The sequence below is a fragment of the Dasypus novemcinctus genome, chromosome 8 (assembly GCF_030445035.2).
Source record: "Dasypus novemcinctus isolate mDasNov1 chromosome 8, mDasNov1.1.hap2, whole genome shotgun sequence".
Taxonomy (NCBI): domain Eukaryota; kingdom Metazoa; phylum Chordata; class Mammalia; order Cingulata; family Dasypodidae; genus Dasypus; species Dasypus novemcinctus.
Window position 1 is genome coordinate 45802159 of NC_080680.1, and position 17211 is coordinate 45819369.

At 37.3% G+C, this 17211-nt stretch overlaps 1 protein-coding gene across 3 annotated transcripts in view; it reads right to left on the minus strand.

Annotated features, from left to right (window-relative positions):
* Window positions 1–17211, minus strand: part of GLIS3 (GLIS family zinc finger 3) — a 501464-nt gene that overhangs the window by 476940 nt on the left and 7313 nt on the right. Inside the window, exon 2 of one of the 3 annotated variants that reach the window (XM_004457407.5) lies at window positions 10529–11013. The exons of the other annotated variants lie outside the window; for them this stretch is intronic. Coding sequence (XP_004457464.2) covers window positions 10529–10916 — 388 coding nt within the window. The 5' untranslated portion in view covers window positions 10917–11013. The remainder of the gene's footprint in view (window positions 1–10528; window positions 11014–17211) is intronic. 3 annotated transcript variants of the gene reach the window in all.

The window sequence follows — 17211 nt, forward strand, 5'->3', positions numbered from 1 at the left end:
TCCCTTCAGTTTTGCAAGTGCCCTCATATATGTTGGGGCACCCAGGTTAAGTGCATAAATATTTACTATAGTTATTTCTTCTTGATGAATTGCCCCTTTTATTACTATATAATGACCTTTATCACCTCTTATAACAGTTTTGCATTTAAAATCTATTTTGTCTGATATTAGTATCACTACTCCAGATCTTTTTTGGTTACTATCTGCATGGAATATCTTTTTCCAACCTTTCAGCTTCAACCTGATTGTGTCCTTACATCTAAGGTGAGTTTCTTATAGACAGCATATAGATGGCACATATTCTTTTATATTCATTCTGTCAGTCTATGTCTTTTGATTGAGGAGTTCAAGCCACTAACATTCAATATTATTATTGTAATAGCATGAATTACTTTGTCCATTTTATCCTTTGGCTTTATGTTGTCATATGTTACTACTGTACATCTTTTTACTCTTTGATTTGCCATTACTCATGATCTTCATTTCTTCCAAGTCTCTACCCCATGTCTTTTCCTTTCAAACTACAGCACTCCTTTTAGTATCTCTTGTAAACCTGGTCTTTGGCAACATACTCTCTTAGGTTTTTTTTTTTATCTGTGATGACTTTAAACTCACCCTCATGTTTGAAGGACAGTTTTGCCAGACACGGAATTCTTGGCAGGCAGTTTTTCTCTTTCAGTACCTTAACCACATCATACCACTCCCTTCTTGCCACCATGGTTTCTGATAAGAGATCAGCACTTAGTCTTACTGAGCTTCCCTTGTATGTGATGCTTTGTTTTCTCTTGTTTTCTCAGTATTTCAGAATCCTCTTTTTATCTCTGATATTTGTCATTCTGAATAGTAGGTGTCTTGAAGTAGGTCTAGTGAGATTTATTCTGTTTGGAGTGTGCAGTCCTTCTTTGATATTGATATTTATGTCTTTCATAAAGGTTGGGAAATTTTGGTCATTATTTCCTCAAGTATTCTTTCTGCCCCATTTCCACTCTCTTCTCCTTCTGGGACACCAGTAACGCATATGTTTGTGTGTTTCATGTTGTCATTCAATTTCCTGAGACCCTGTTCCATTTTCTTCCATTCTTTTTTCTGTCTGTTCTCCTGTCTTTTCAAGTTCAGATATTTTGTCCTCAATTTCATTTATTTGTTCTTCTGCCATTTCAAACCTGCTCTTATGTGCCTCTAATGTATTTTTTTTTTAGGAGATATCAGGGATTGAATCCAGGACCTCATACATGGGAAGCAGGTGTTCAACCACACGAGCTACATCCACTCACCTCTAAGGTATTTTAATCTCATCCATTGTATTTCTCATTCCCATGAACTCTGTTACTTTTCTTTGCAGGCTTTCAAATTGTTCTTTATGCTCACTCCATGTCTTCTTAATATTCTTTATCTCTTTAGCAATATTTTCCTTCAACTCCTTGAATTGATTTATGAGATTTATGTGACTATCATTGTTTAGTCATCTTAAATCCTGTGTCTTCTCAGAATTTTTGATTTGTTCCTTTGCCTGGGCCATCTCTTCCTGTTTCTTAGTATAGCTTGTAGTTTTTTGCCTATGTCTAGGAATCTGATTATGTTGGTGAATTTACTCTGACAGTTAATTTCTCTCTTTTGCCTAGTGTTTTTGTTTCACGGCTCTTCTTTGATTTTTGGTTCAATTTATTCCAAGTCTTTAAAATTGTCCAGTTTCAGTTACGAAAATAGGGCAAAGCACTCACTAATAAGATACAGAGCAGTTCTAAGGAGTTTGAGGTATGAGACTCCAAAGAGCAGTTTTACTTCCTGCAGTTTCTGAACCTGCCAGCAGATAGTGGTCTTCTCTACATCTTTCCATGAAGATGTCTCTATCAGCCTCCACTTTCCCTTGAATCTGGTCTGACCAGAGCCAAGATTCAAAGTGGGCTCTACTGGCCAAACTCACTGAAGAGAAACCATTCTCCACCTTTTTCCCCTCTTGGTTGCAGTAAGCCACGGGTCTTACCCAGGCTGTACACCTTGAGTGTGGGGGATGGGTGTCATTCCTGGCCATGGGGGATAGTAACAAGTGGTTTTCATTTTGATTTGTCTCTCTGACCCTTGCCCTCTTGCTTGATGTGCAGCACTCTACTGTGGTCTGCAGATCCCCAAAACAGCTCCCTCAGACAAATTTTTGCCCTTCCTTCTTTGTTTTAATAAGACAATTGAGCCCTACCTACCTACTCTGATGTCATCTTCCTGGAAGTCTCAAAATATGCTCTTTTAAAGTAGGAATGTTATGAGACTGACAAACAGCTTTTATAACTGGAGCAAATCATGTCTGCATTTAGTAATACTAGGAAACCCATCATCAATTTAATTTACACCCAACATCAATAAATCACACAAATTGGACCTTGTGTAGCCCAGAGAGTAAACAAAAGTAAACACTGTGTTTCACCTGCCTTGTTGGGGAGACTAAACAAAAACTCTGGCTACCTCAAGTGGAATAATGCCTTTGGTCCCTGGTTGGTTTGTTATTTTTGGAACCTTTATGGAATATTAACTCTATTTGCTCTAATTCTGCAGGAAGCCACATCGCAAGTGTAAGGAAAAATAAATGATTAAAAAACAGAAGCAAAAAAATTAAAAGTAATCAAGTATTTTGTTCCAACTTTCTTTAGCTAATATATTAACTGCATCTCTTCCAAAATATGGGACTTCAAGTACTATTTTTGCTCCAGTTTCTAACATGACTGCATTCAGCATGGTGCTCTGGCTGGTGTCAGCAGGTTTTTTTCATTGCCTGTTGTTTTTCCAGGGACAAGCTTAAGTCAAGGAATAATATAGGAAAGCAATATTTTAAATCAGTGGCAGAATTTTTTAATTTATGATGTGGCAGTGGATGAAAACATAAAGCTAGCTGGCCTAGTGAGGGATCAAGCTTTAACTTAAGCTCCAGGTTATAATCAATTGAATTAAACAATCGTAAGGAGCAACAAATAAAAAAATAAAACTCAATGTATTATAAGTACATGAATATTTAGACCTCCCAAGTTCACACACTAGATTATTCTTTTTACATCAGTTCTTTACAAGAAACACTAGTCTTAAGAGACATAAAAGAGTTTTTTAATCAAAATTAATTTCGTGTCTTTTGTTGATGCTATTCTGCTTTTACTGACCGACAATAATGAATAACCCACAAATGCTAATGAATAACTAACTCCTTTGTCTCTAAGGACAGTAGAGCCCAACAAGAAATGTTAGAGGCCCTGAAGGAATATAAAAGCCTTTATAATAAAAATCTTCCCAATTACATGGTCCTCAGGGCACTTCAAATGTGTAATTGTCTTAAATATTTAAATAGTTGTGTCAAATGTGCTTAAAGTGGGGATCATAAAACTGATTTCCCAGATGCTCTGAAAAATACATTTCAACCAGCCTAATTACAATGTGTAACTGCTGGAGTAGAAGGCAGGGGGAAACGCCATTATTGGTACAATAGAACCAGAACCTTTTGCTCACAAATCCTACCAAGGTCAATATACTGCCCATTACAGAACACCCTCCATGCACACTCAGTGTCTCAGATAAATTTTACACTCTTATCTCAGCACATTAAAAATGTACATTTAGTACACAATCAATTATAAAACTAATTTCTACTACCTTAGAAACTTACATCTAAAACTAAACTTTTTTTCTGTATTGTTAGGACAGAGCAAATAAACAAACCATCATTCCCACTGACAAACGTGCAGTGAAAAAATGTGAGAAAGAACCCTGTAATGTTGATTTTAACAGAAACTCATCATCGTCTTTTTCTAATATATTTCCTAATAGGGAAAAGGCCTAGAAATAATGATGCCCCAGTGGTAAAAAGGACACCCTTCCAACTTATATTTCCTAATATTATTCCCCCCTGACAGGAGCCTGAGTTCCTTGGAAAAATGACAGATTCCAGATCTGTCCAGGCAGGGAAGGTACAAGGTAAGCTGGAAACTTCCTGTCATGCCAGAAAGCAAGGAAGTACTTAATGGGGACATGCCAGAAGGACATAGGAACTGTCTTGAAGTTGCTTCCACTGGCTAAATTTAGGACAATATAAGCATCACAAAGAATAATAGTACTGATGAATTATAGCACACTGAAATTTTTTTAAAGAATCCACGAATCCATGAGTCTACAGTGATTATTATAATAAAAAGAGAGAGAAGCTCTTCTTTCTAGCATAATATCAGCAAATAAACATGGGAATGATAGAACCAGGAAATCGCTGTTGAGTAAACAGCATAATCACTGATTCAGACAAGTATCATCAATGGATGCTAAAACCATTACAAGAAATGTTGTTGCAATGAGTGGAAAAACCAATTGAGATGTATACACACGATGAAATATTATACAGTTATAAAAAGAAATGAAGTTGTGAAGCATATGACAACATGGATGAATATGGAGGGCATCATATTGAATGAAGCAAGCCAGGCTCAAAAGGACAAATACTGTATGACTGTGTTATTATAAACTACTGTGTAAACCAGTGGCATTAATAATTAGAATATAGGTCACCAGAGAACAGAATGAGGGTAGAGAATGGAAAGCTGAGGGTTAATCTGTGCAGAATTGGTAAAAAGGTTGTTTGTAAATCTTTGGAAATGAAAAGAATGGTGAAAGTACATCATAGTGTTTGTAACTAGCAGTGCTATGACAATGGTTGAAAAGGAAAGTCTAAGGACATGAATATTACTAAAAAGAGAACAAAAAATGTAACATGGGACTCTATAACACAGTGAAACATCATATGAAATGTGAATATGGGCAGCGGACTTGGCCCGGTGGTTAGGGCATCCGTCTGCCACATGGGAGGTCCGTGGTTCAAACCCCGGGCCTCCTTAACCTGTGTGGGGCTGGCCCATGCGCAGTGCTGATGCGCGCAAGGAGTGCCATGCCACGCAGGGGTGTCCCCCACGTAGGGGAGCCCCACATGCAAGGAGTGTGCCCCGTAAGGAGAGCCGCCCAGCGTGAAAGAAAGTGCAGCCTGCCCAGGAATGGTGCCGCACACGGAGAGCTGACACAACAAGATGACACAACAAAAAGAAACAGATTCCCGTGCCGCTGACAACAACAGAAGCAGACAAAGAAGACGACGCAGCAAATAAACACAGAGAACAGACAACTGGTGTGGGGGGGGAAGGGGAGAGAAATAAATAAATCTTAAATATATATATATATATATATATATATATAAAGAAATGTGAATATAGGTAATATTGCCTTTATAAGACTGTTTTTACAAAATATAAATACAAATAAACTAGGGAGATGGAAACAGAATACGAGTTATGCATGGCAGGGAAAACAGGTTTGAGAGGTAGTAAGTTTTTTGTTCTTTGTCTGGTTTTTTTTTTTTGCTTTTTATTATTATCATTGGAATAATGAAAATGCTGTAAAAATTATTGAAGTGATGAATGCACAACTATGTGATTATACCAGATAACACTTTGGAAGGATTTATGCTGTATTATTAATACGTATCAATAAATTAACTTGTTAAAAAAAAGAAAAGGAGTAGAAGTCTGTTGGAGAACTGGATAGTTTCAAAAACCTACTGATTTTGAAAAGGACATTTATAATGCTAGGACAAACTAGGAGTCTGCTTCCTGACGTCATGCAGTAGGTAATTATTTTAGTTTCCCAGCTACTAAAATAAATGCCATACAATGGGTTGGCTCAAACAGTGGGAATTTTTGGCTCACAGTTTTGAGGCTATGAGAAGTCCAAAATGAAGGCATCAGCAAGGCAATGCTTTCTCCCAGAAGATTGTGGTGTTCTGGAGCTGGCTGCTGGCAATCCTTGGTCCTTGCCTTTTCTGCCACTTGTCAGTGCACATGATGCATCCTCTCCTTTCTCTTCAGGGTTCTACTAACTTCTAGCATCTGGCTGCTCCCCCTGGCTTCTCTCTCTTTCATTCTACTATTTAAAAACTCCAGCAATTGGTATTAAAAACCCAACCTGATTCAGTTGGGCTACATCTTGAAGACATGCTGTTTCTAATGGATCCACACCCACCAGAAGGCAACCCAAGACCAAACTGGGGTATACAATTCAATCCACCACAGTAGTGAACAACATCATCTACATAACACTCTTTCCAAAAATGTTTAACATTAATCCAGTCATGAAGTAAGATCAGAAAAATCAGTTTGTGTAACAAAAGAACTGGCCTGAACTCTAAAAATATCCACATTAAAAAACACAAAGAAAAGGCATAGGGAGAGGTCATTCCAGATTTAAGGAGACTAAACAGACATGACAACCAAATATAATGAATGAATTTGATTAGATTCCGTGTCGAAAATAAAAGAGACTGCTATAAAGGTATTTGGGATATAAGTGGAGAAATATTAATATATGTACTACACAGCAAATACTAACAAAATTGATTTAAATGTGGATTTTATTTTAAGACGTAACTATATCTAATTAATACCTGTATCAAAGATAAATTTCTTGGTTATGATTAATATATTTTAATTATATAGCCAGAACATCCTTGTTCTTAGAGGACACTTGATTAGGAATTTGGAGGTAGTTTCACAAGGTCTGCAACTCACTTTCAAGTGGTTCAAATTACTTGAGAGAGAGACAAAATAAAGGTGGTAAAATGCTAAAAACTGAAATACAATATAATATAATGTAATGATAGGTAATGTAACACAGTGTAAGGTAAAAATCTTTTAAAAAAAAGGAAAAGATAAATTCTAGACAAAAGATGACTTTTCATTAAAGAAATAAATTACATAACAGATGGCTAATTAAATTTAAGTGGAAATAGCTGGTGTGGCTCCTGGGAAAGCCATTTAAAAGGCAGAGATTAAGGGGAGCTGTCCCTTCTGTCTTTTTCTTTTGTCTCTCTTCATTTCTCCTTCCTTTCCAAAGCCAAATTGGAGGGCTGAGGCTGAGGCAGCCATTCTCAACCAAATGGGAAAGATTAAGAGACTCTTCATGACCTTGGTTCTAATACTTTTGAGCTGCCAACCATTAGCAACAATGAACCACTCCAGATATCTCATGTCAGGGGATCCCAAATGAACTCAGTTCATGGCATTCTTAGTATCTCAAGGTATCCTCAGGCCAAACAAAACACCTAACAGTTCCAAATATTAAGTGGTCATGTATAAACAACTTAAAAGATATTTATGTACCAACAATTTATTAGCTGTTAAACAATACAAATGAATTTAAAGAAAAATAATGTTTTATTTCATTCTTAACAACAATTACTAGTGAGATGTGTGTTCCAATTGCACACTGCAAGACTCCTCTAACTTTAAAGATTGGACACCACCTCCTTCATTTCATGTTGTATGCTGACTTTAACTTGTGTTTGTTTTTTTTTATCACAACACAGAAAACGCAGCTTCATAAAGATACGACCTCATCCAAAGGAGCACAGTGCTATCTAATGTTGAAACTGTGAACTTCCTCAAGGTAACAAACAGTTCACCTGGTGATCAATAAATGTTCCACATCACTATGTTTCCCTTAAAAATTTAAACTACTCCCTGGCTCCCCAAGAATTCATGTGGTACCCAGTGACCTTCGCATACTCTTTGGGAGAACTGTGATGTTAAAGTCATTGTTATTTGAGTTTTCAATAGAGCAAAATTCAATCTGGAAGTAATATAAACACTACTATCAAATTTATACTTCTCATGAGGCTCTCATCAGAGATTCCCAGCCATCAAGTCAGATGCTCATTTGTGTAACAATTCAAAGGTAACATAGATCCCCTGTACACATCAGTGTTGGGTTCCTGAGAGTTGGTATAATCATTCTCAAGGCTTAGAAAACATTTTTTCAGTCACCATGGAAACCAACACGATGATGCCTAGAGAGACACAGGTCCTTCCATACCTCTCCCTCTGGGTCACAGCATTGCCGATAATGCATGGGAAAGTAATGGCAAAAGTCAAGGAGAATGTCAGCCTTGACTAATCAAGAAGGTTAAAACGCTTCAACAGGTGCCAGTGTCTGCAAGATAAATACAAACTCCCAGCATGTCATTCACGAGCCTGCGTCTGGCGTCCACTCTTCTCAACCCTCATCGCTTACTACAGCCCTTGCTCTCTATGATCTAACCAAGTGCAACCACGTGGAAGTCTATGAAACACACCATGATCTCTCCCCTCCATTTTTGTACATGCTTTTCTCCCTACCCAGAATAAGTTACAGACAGTACCCTCCCTCCCATGTGCACACACACACAAACACACACAATATGCATTTCACATGACTGCAAAGTCATTTTACACCTGACTACCTAGATATCCTTCTCTCCTCCCAGATCCACTCAACAAGCACTGACAGGAACCCCTCTCACACACTGCTGTATCTCTCTGAGTATATCCTCTCATAGCCTTTACTCTGCTTTATTTTAACTGTCCATTTATCCGTCTGAATCCTCCAACTCCTTGAGAGCAAAGACTGTTTTACTGGCTATTGTGTCCCCAGAACAGTGGCTCACTCATAATATAAGCTCAATAATTATTTGTTGGGTAAATGATTAGATGAAGTTAAAACAGTCCCAGATCACCATTCTCAAACAGGTTATTAGCTTAGTTTAGTAATTGTCAACCAAGATCTGAAAGGGACATCTGCAGCCACTTCTGGCACCATCCAGACCAAGCTGCAATGCCAGACAGGAAAATTAAACATTTGTCCTTGACACCTTATCCATGCCCACGCATGTTCCAACCATGTAGGTTCAGAAGAGGCACTGTGAGGCAGGAAGCTGAGCAGGGAGGCAGAAAGTAAAAAAGTGGAGGGGTAAACAGCACTATTTTTTAATGTGAATTCCAAAGTGTATTGACCCTGAGAGTTCACTATCCCTTAAGTATATAAAGCATTTCTTACCATAATTATAATTAGAGTCACTTCCAGTTACTACTCAAAGTAACATTCCAAACGCCTCACTGGCTGGCGACCCTGAACAAGTTAGTTATCCTTTCTAGAGTTTAGTTTCTTATCGGTTAAATCAACAATTATAAATAACTCATAGAGCTATTTTGAGGTTTCACTGAGACTTGGTGTGGAAAACACTTAACACAGTGCCTGACACATGCTATGTTATGATATAATAAATGCACATTGTTAATATTATCACTATTACTGTTAATCAGAATTTCAAACACCAATATATATAAAGTAAGCACAGTTCACTAGTCAGGCATGAGTTGAAAGATATTACTGGGCCTCAACCCCTGAAAATTCAAACACATGAACTTGACATTAAAGAACTTGGCCTACCACACCACCAACATAATAATCCAAAAATGACAGACCTAGTTTAGATGCAGCCCCCAGGGACACTTTATCTATACTTATACTAAATATCAGCATCCCTAAACTATAAAATACTTCAAAATCAAGCCTGGACAAAAAGATATGGGGTGGGACAGGGGGACCACTGCGGGAGAAGAGCTCTGGAAGAAAAGAAAAATCAAAGAAAATCAAACAGTCACACATATGTTTGGGTTTTTATTTTTAATCTGCCCATTATCTCAATTTCTCAAAACACAGAAATGCACTGACACTACAACAAACAATTTCTTGGTACCTTGCCTGATGTAATTATTAACTAGGTGAATGGCTGTCCATAAGGCTGCTAGTAATTCTATTCGGTAGTGCGAGCACTTTTAATATAAACATTTAAGTCCAAATGCTAAGAAAACTTTAAGGAATACATAATTGTGCTGTTTTTCAAAACAAAGCTATATTTTACATGAGATCCACGTCCTTTTACTGTTAACCCTAAGTACCCATCTCATTTGCAGGATAACCTCATTAAGTCAACATTCAGTTTCTAGAGACAGTACGTCATTCAAATAATTTGCTATTCTCCAACAACTGTTCTTTAATTTAAATATATAGTAATTCAAATTCTAGGAATTAAAAGTATATTCTCCCTGCATTTCAACTTAACTAGGTTTTCTAGTTTAACACATGCATAAAATATATCTTTTCATTATTATCTTCTCTCCTGGGTTCCTCTCCTAACTAGCTATCCTACAAAAAAGAATAGGTTCTGCTCTTAAAATTTTTCTTATCATTTTCATGTCCTAATTCCTCATTTTATCAGTTATTAAAAGAGCTCCCTTTTTGGCCCTTCTCCATCCAAACACCACCTTTCTCCCAGCACCCAGTTAGCATAACCATTCCAGTCACCCTTTTCCTCCCTGCCCTACAGTATCCAGTGCCCTGTGAGCCGGGACAGAGCTCACTTAAACTCGCTCTTACCCTCCCACCATCAGCACCCAGCATACCTCCCCATTTCTCGTCTTTCTCTCTTTTCCCCTCTGTGTCACAGTCCCATGAGGTGTCACAGCATTTACCACAGCAGCCCTTCGCCCTCACGCACATACACGTGCTCCCTTACAGAGCAAGCCAGCTATTACTATGAGGTCATCAAATTTCCCCCCATAGGATTTTCTGGCAGGCAAGGGACTAGAGGGAGAAGAAATAATTTTTCCACTTTCAAAAGATCCCAGAAAGACAATCCTACCTTTCCCAAGATTTGGAGGAAAGGGGCTCCCAAACTCCTGCTGCTTTGGCTTTAAAGTGTGTGGCCCCGACATGCCCCCAGGCTGCGTGACCTGGAATCGAGGCTTTCCATTGGTGAGCACTTGTCTCCTGGGGCTCAAGGCGGGCAGGTGGATGGGGCTCTCGGCCATGTTGCTCTGAGGAGCCATCCCTCCCACAGAGGGCATCTTGAGATGGAGGCTGTTAGCGAGGCTTCCGATAGTAGGGCTTGGTGTGCTGCCAGAGGACAAGGGACCAGGAGTCCCTGAGAGGGCTCGGATGGGAGGAATGTGTTGGCCACTGACCATCCCTGGCCCCTGTAGGGTTCCTGCTGGCCGGTGGAGATTCATGCTGCATGACCTTCCATTCATTCTGAAAAACCTCTAGCCAGGCCGGGCAGAAATCCAAGGACACTAATGACTCCTTTCAGGCAAAGTCCAATAAGTTATCCATGGTGTGGGTATAAGCCTGTTTTAAAAAAAAATAAATGCAGGCATTTTTTAAAGTAAAAATGAAAATACATTATAGTGAACTTTCAACCTGTATTACCATTCATACCAGGAAGAAAGGACGTATTCTGGGTAAGACAGTCTTTTATGGAGAGCAGGATCTTCAAATCCATGGCTCATTAGCAGGCATTCTCCCCTCCTGTATTCATGGTAGACATGGATTATAGATTACTGTATTGTTTTGTTTGCCAAGAGACTGTCTCAATATAGTGCTATCAGGAACTATAACCAATCTACTGGTGCCAGCTTGCTAAACGAAACTTGTTTTGCTCCCTAAAGGATCTGGTCATACTAGTTCATTTTCTACAGTGGGCCTTGGGAGACCCAAAGGCACAACCTTCATGAGCCATGACACCAGTGCTTCGAAGGCGACCATAAACAAGCAAAGACCAGACATGCCTCTGAATGAGATTACAGGGACATTAAGCCACCTCTGATTTTTATTCTAAAAGCAATCTTTTGCACAGTCCCCAGTTTATAAAAGATAAAAATCATCTATGAAAAGGCTGGCTCGCATTCACAGCAGTACTAGGGTCTTAGTGCTATATTAATCCTGAGCTGTGGGGATGGAAACAGAATCAACACCGCAATACAGTGAGTGACCTTCCAGTAAGATCCCAGAGAAAGGAAAGAACTGTTGAGGAAAGAACAGCTCTTCTAAAGCTGTACCCTTACCATGCATCACATGGTAAAGTGGCCATAGTCCCATCAAGCCTTCCACTCCATCTCCTCTAGAGCAGGAGCCAAGAAGTGCTGACGTGGCCACAGTATATCATCATCCACCCACGTGTGATGACATCAGTACTCCTCCAAGTCATCACAGAAACCCCCTCCCTGCCTTGACCAATAGCTCACCAAAATGTATCCGATGAGGTGACAAAGTGCTATGAGGATGCCACTACTCCAAAGGAATGACAGACATAATCTGTCTATGGTCACAATCTGTAATCTTTCATAAGACATTAGAGTCATGCAAAGAAGCAGAAGCTGAACAAACACAGGAAATAAGGACAGAGAGTAAAGCAGCAGTGACTAGATATCCTGAATTGGATGATTCCTACTTCCTCTGTAAGATCTCTCAATGCCTTGGACAGATATTTTCAGCTCAACTCCCAAATGATTAAAACCATAAATCACTGAGGAAAGGATACAAAAAAGCATTAACTTTGTGATAAGTATTTTTTCTTTTATTATTTTAGAAAAGCAAAAATACCTTAATTTTCAAAAGTCAAGTACTCACTATACTTCCTACTAGATTTGCTGTGTATGTCTATGTTAAGGAACTTCAAAAATAATTCACAATATAAAAATTGCAAGTTTCTTTCATTTTTACCAATTCTGTTTTTCTAAGGATTCCAAAATCTGTCACTTAATCTTGGAATGCCATCAAGTCCTAGGAAACACTAAGTCTGGTCTTGTTCCTGCTCTCCCCTCCACTATAGTCCCTATGAATGAACAAATAAATCCAGGTTACCCAAACTTGCATCATTTAAGTTTGTTTATGAAACAATAGTAAATAGATCTTGGTGTCAGGCTGGTTGTAACATTTCTGCAATGGAAAAATTTCTATGTCTTTTCTGCCTTTTCCATTTAGGAGAACTTGAGTACATTACACAGTCAGGCTGTTGATTCATTAGATGATTGTGAGCAAGAATCATTTAATGTTTCTGTGCTTTGCTAGAAAATACTGGCCTACTATGCCTCACTTATTGACAAAATAGTGTTTTCTGACCACTTTGAACTCTTATGAAGAAAGCTCTTACTCAGTACAAAACGAAAAATGGCAAAAGAAACATGACACTGACAATTTATTGAAAATAAGTAATTGTCCAACTTGACTGGAAATATGAGTCACTAAGATCATGGCCCAAGTGACAAGTGTCTGCAGATTTGCAGACTGTGCCCATTTCCAGGTTTTTAAAACAAGGGAGTCATTTTTGGCAGCAAGATTATATCCAAGCAGGAATTCTCATCAAAAATCTGGTTAAAAACATAAGTAGGTACCTTAGCATTAGGCTAGATCATTAAGAAACTGACTTTGCAAGAAGGAAAAATAATTAAAGCACTGAGAACTTAATTAGGCATCAGACACTCACACCTGCCTGCCTGGATATTTATTTTATTTTTTTATGAACTGAGCTTCTCTTTTAAATAACTTTAGGTTGAGAGTAAAAACAACAACAACAGAAAGTACTTAAATTTTACTATTAAAAAAGCAACAGCCAGAAAGTAAAGAGATTAATACCAGAAAGAAAATCCAATACGTCGAAGGTATGTGAGGTGAGAAAAAACAGCCTCAAGACAAAAATAAAAGAACTATAGGTGAAAAGATGCCTAATATGCCAGTTTCCACATTAATTTTGCCAAGAGATATTTTAAGCATTTGATGCCAGAAATTAAAACTCAGTTTTGTCTATCTGAATTATGTTTTTAAGCACTTTTATCTAGGCCATCTATCAAGATACAATTTTAAGTATATTTGGAAACAGAAAAGGAATAAACTGTAAAGTTTAAAGGCAGACACATCCTCATAGAGTCGTAAAAAGAGCACTGAATTAGGAGTCAGGATACCTGAGTTCCATTTCTGACAAAGCATTTATAACTTCCCTAGACTTACAGCTTTTTCAACCATGAAATATGGAAGTTGGCAATAAGCACTAAGGTCTTTTGCAATTCTCTTATTCCAGATATTTAGACAGGGAATATGATAAAACAAAAAAGTACTCATTTGTTATGGTCAAGAATAATATGTAGATTTTATATCTCTGACATTTAAACCTATAGGAGCTGGGTAGACTTGGAAGCAAAAATAGCAGCTAATTCTATGAAAGCTAGAGAAGATAGGAAGGCTCTCATGCCAGCAAGTGCTGGAAGAAAACACTTAGGATGAAAAATTAATTTTAGGATTAAATTCTCCTACTTGGCCAAAAAGTAAAACCATGACTAATCACTATCAGAAGCTTGTAAGTTAAAAATCTAAGTGGTAGGATTCTTTTGAAAGAGCATTTTTCTATTTAAAAACTTGTTCGAGTTCTCTAGTATTATTTTCTCCTCCATCTTCCAACAACTCTAACCCAGGCCACTAAGAGGAAAGAAGGAGGGAAGGAAAGGAGGAAGGGAAGAAAGGAAAGGAGAATCCAAAAATACATATTTGAATTTTTTTGACATATTGACATATTTAGATTTCCAGTACTCCATCAGTTGAAACAATGAAAATGTCCATACTGCTATATGAGTTGACATGAGAGTTAATAAATTCTCTCATTTTGACCACTTTCAAACTCTTAAAACACACTCCTATAAGTCAGGTTAGAGAGGGAACTAATCCCTAGGGAAACTAAGGCTCAAAATCATTTAATAATTTGACCAGTTTTCTGGAAAATCCAGAACTTTAATCAAAACATAAAATCATGATTCTACCTTCTACCCAAGGCTCCAGGCACTGTTTCTCCTGATTAAAAGATTACACAAACAAAAAGCAACATTAACTCATTCATTCAAGAAAATAACAAAAACACGAGTTCCATAAAGCCTGTTTACATCCAAAAGCCCTTTCTTAGTAAATATCATTAATAGACTCATCTAGAGTCATAATTCATCTGATGAGGCAGTTAATTATTAATTTTTATACATCATTTCATTTCCTTAGGCTACATTTAGCCTTTGTTACATTTTCCATTCCTCATGCCACAAGCACTTCTTACCCTGCATAGAAAACCTGATAATGAGGCATAAAATACTGGTCGGCAAACAAACTGCTACTGAGTTGGCTTCTTATATATATGTCTAAGCCATTGAAAATAGAGTCTTTATTGATTCTTCTTATTTTTTCCTTTTGGGTTAATGATTGTATAATTTCATTAACACTGTCTTTTCAACATCACTGCGTTGATTGTTAATAGGCCCGTGCCATTCCCAAAGGCTTCTCTTGTTAAAGCTTTTGTAAATGGAAGAATATAGAAATGAAAAGCCTACTGATACATAATATAAGTTATTCTCATGCACGGCTGCAGTGTGAAGCATATTTTGCAATTCAATCAAGGACAGATAGAGCTGAATGTTCTTAGATCCCAGGAGTTCATTTTAATAAGCAGAATGTACCTTGTCCTAACACAGGTGACTGATTCCTCAGAAAAGATTGTATAAACAAAAACCAATCATGTAAGTCATTTTATTGGCAACAATATAAACACAGCTATATTAGATGTCACCAATAAATCAAAATTATCCTTGTCTGCAATTTTAACAGGAGGAAAGTGCAAACATGTGCCTGTAGCTGGAGGATATTATAGAGGAAATGTATTCGATGTGTACAATATCATGTTTCTAAATTGAAAGTGGAGGATACTATATTACAATAAAGTAACCCACAACAAGGTATAGTTGATCATGTCTATGGTCCATAACTTTCTCAGTGAAACTGAAAGACCCACAGAATATACAACAGAAGATACAGAGAAACATGGCTAAGATAATTCCTAATTATTGGGACATGGTGCAGAAACCTAGAGTTAAGCCAGTTACTTGTGTGTATAGACCCTATGTTCATTTGGGTACTCCCAAGGTCTAATGTTGATAATTCTAGGAATGTTAATGTATTTATTCTGATAACTAAGATCTACAGAGGTTATTCGAGCAATCACTAGTAAGATGCAATCAAAGGGGGTTAGGTCTGAATTATATAAATTTAAAATAAGAAGGCAAACTCGTGTTCCCTCCAGAGATTCGAGACCATTTTTCCAAATACCACTCAGTAAAAATAATATAATGAACATGATAGATCCCAGCTGTAGAAACCACAGCTTTGTTTTAACTGTGGACTCAAATCCTTGGCTATCTAATTAGATATCAAAATTTTAACTTTTTTTCACTTTTATATTTCATGAAATTTCTCAAAAATGAAAATAATCCTCCCTAAGTTTATGGAATAGAATATTTGGCACTGTCTTTTAAAATCTAAATTAATGGCTATGATATTTGAAACACGGGTAGTAAATATGAAAGGACAAAGGAAAAAGGAAGGAAACAGGAGGTAGAAGAGGAGAGAAGGGAAGGGAAAGAGGGAGTGGAAAAGAAGAAATGACCAAATCCACTTAAAAAGTTTATTCTATAGTTAGACAATTCTAACTTAAAAATCACAAGCAGCATTGAGAGCCTTCCACACAATGCTAGTGATTAGAGATTGCTGGAAGAAATTCAGAATCTTCAGAAAAACACTCCTGAAGGGCAATATTAAAGTTCAGTAATCCCTCTTAAAATCAACTATCCACACTTCAATGCATCTATATAACTTTCTTATCCTCCTGGCTAACTAATTGTCACTGTTTTAGTTGTAATTACTTACAAATGTTTTCATTTACTTTGTCCCACTCATTAACTCATCAATGAGTACAGAAAGGTCTAGAAAATTGTAGGTCTACCAAAAATGGCAAGGTAGAGGGGGGATAATTAAGGATTCCCATGGTCAGTCACAAGAAATCACAAAAAAAAAGGAATGAACTTGGAATCAAAAGATTTTTAAGGCAAACACAAGTTCAGAAAGGCAGCCATCCCATGCACTGGTCCAATGCAGGTATGAATGTGATGCAAGTTCCTAAATCCAACGTTAATGAAATAATCTTCCTAAAATAACATTTTTCAAACTGTGGGTTGCAATCCACGCGATCAATTATTCAATGGAAAAAGCATTTTTAATGAAATAGAACCGATTACAATAGAATAGAAGCTAAAAGAGTATACCAAATGTATTAACGGCCAAGTATTGTTTTATTTAAGTTATTTATGGGTGTATATGTTTGTATATACATATCCATACAGTGTGCCCTGAGTAAAATGAAAAACATATTCATGGTGGGTTACAGTAAAATAAAAGTGCAAAAGCCAGTGTTTTAAAAGTATTTGGACTATTGTCTGTTGAGGTACCTAAAAAGAATAGCTGTAGCTATAGAAAGAGCTAAATAGCCAATGTAAAAAATAGTACCAGAAAAATAGCTGCGATGAAGAAAAATAAATCTAAAAGGTCAACATTTTTAACTTCATAAGAAAATAAGGATTAAATAATAAAAGCTATCCTACCACCATTGCTCTCCTTCTCTGTACTTCTTACTCAGTAGATACCAGTTGACCAATTGTGCAAGTCCTCAGTCAATACAACTGA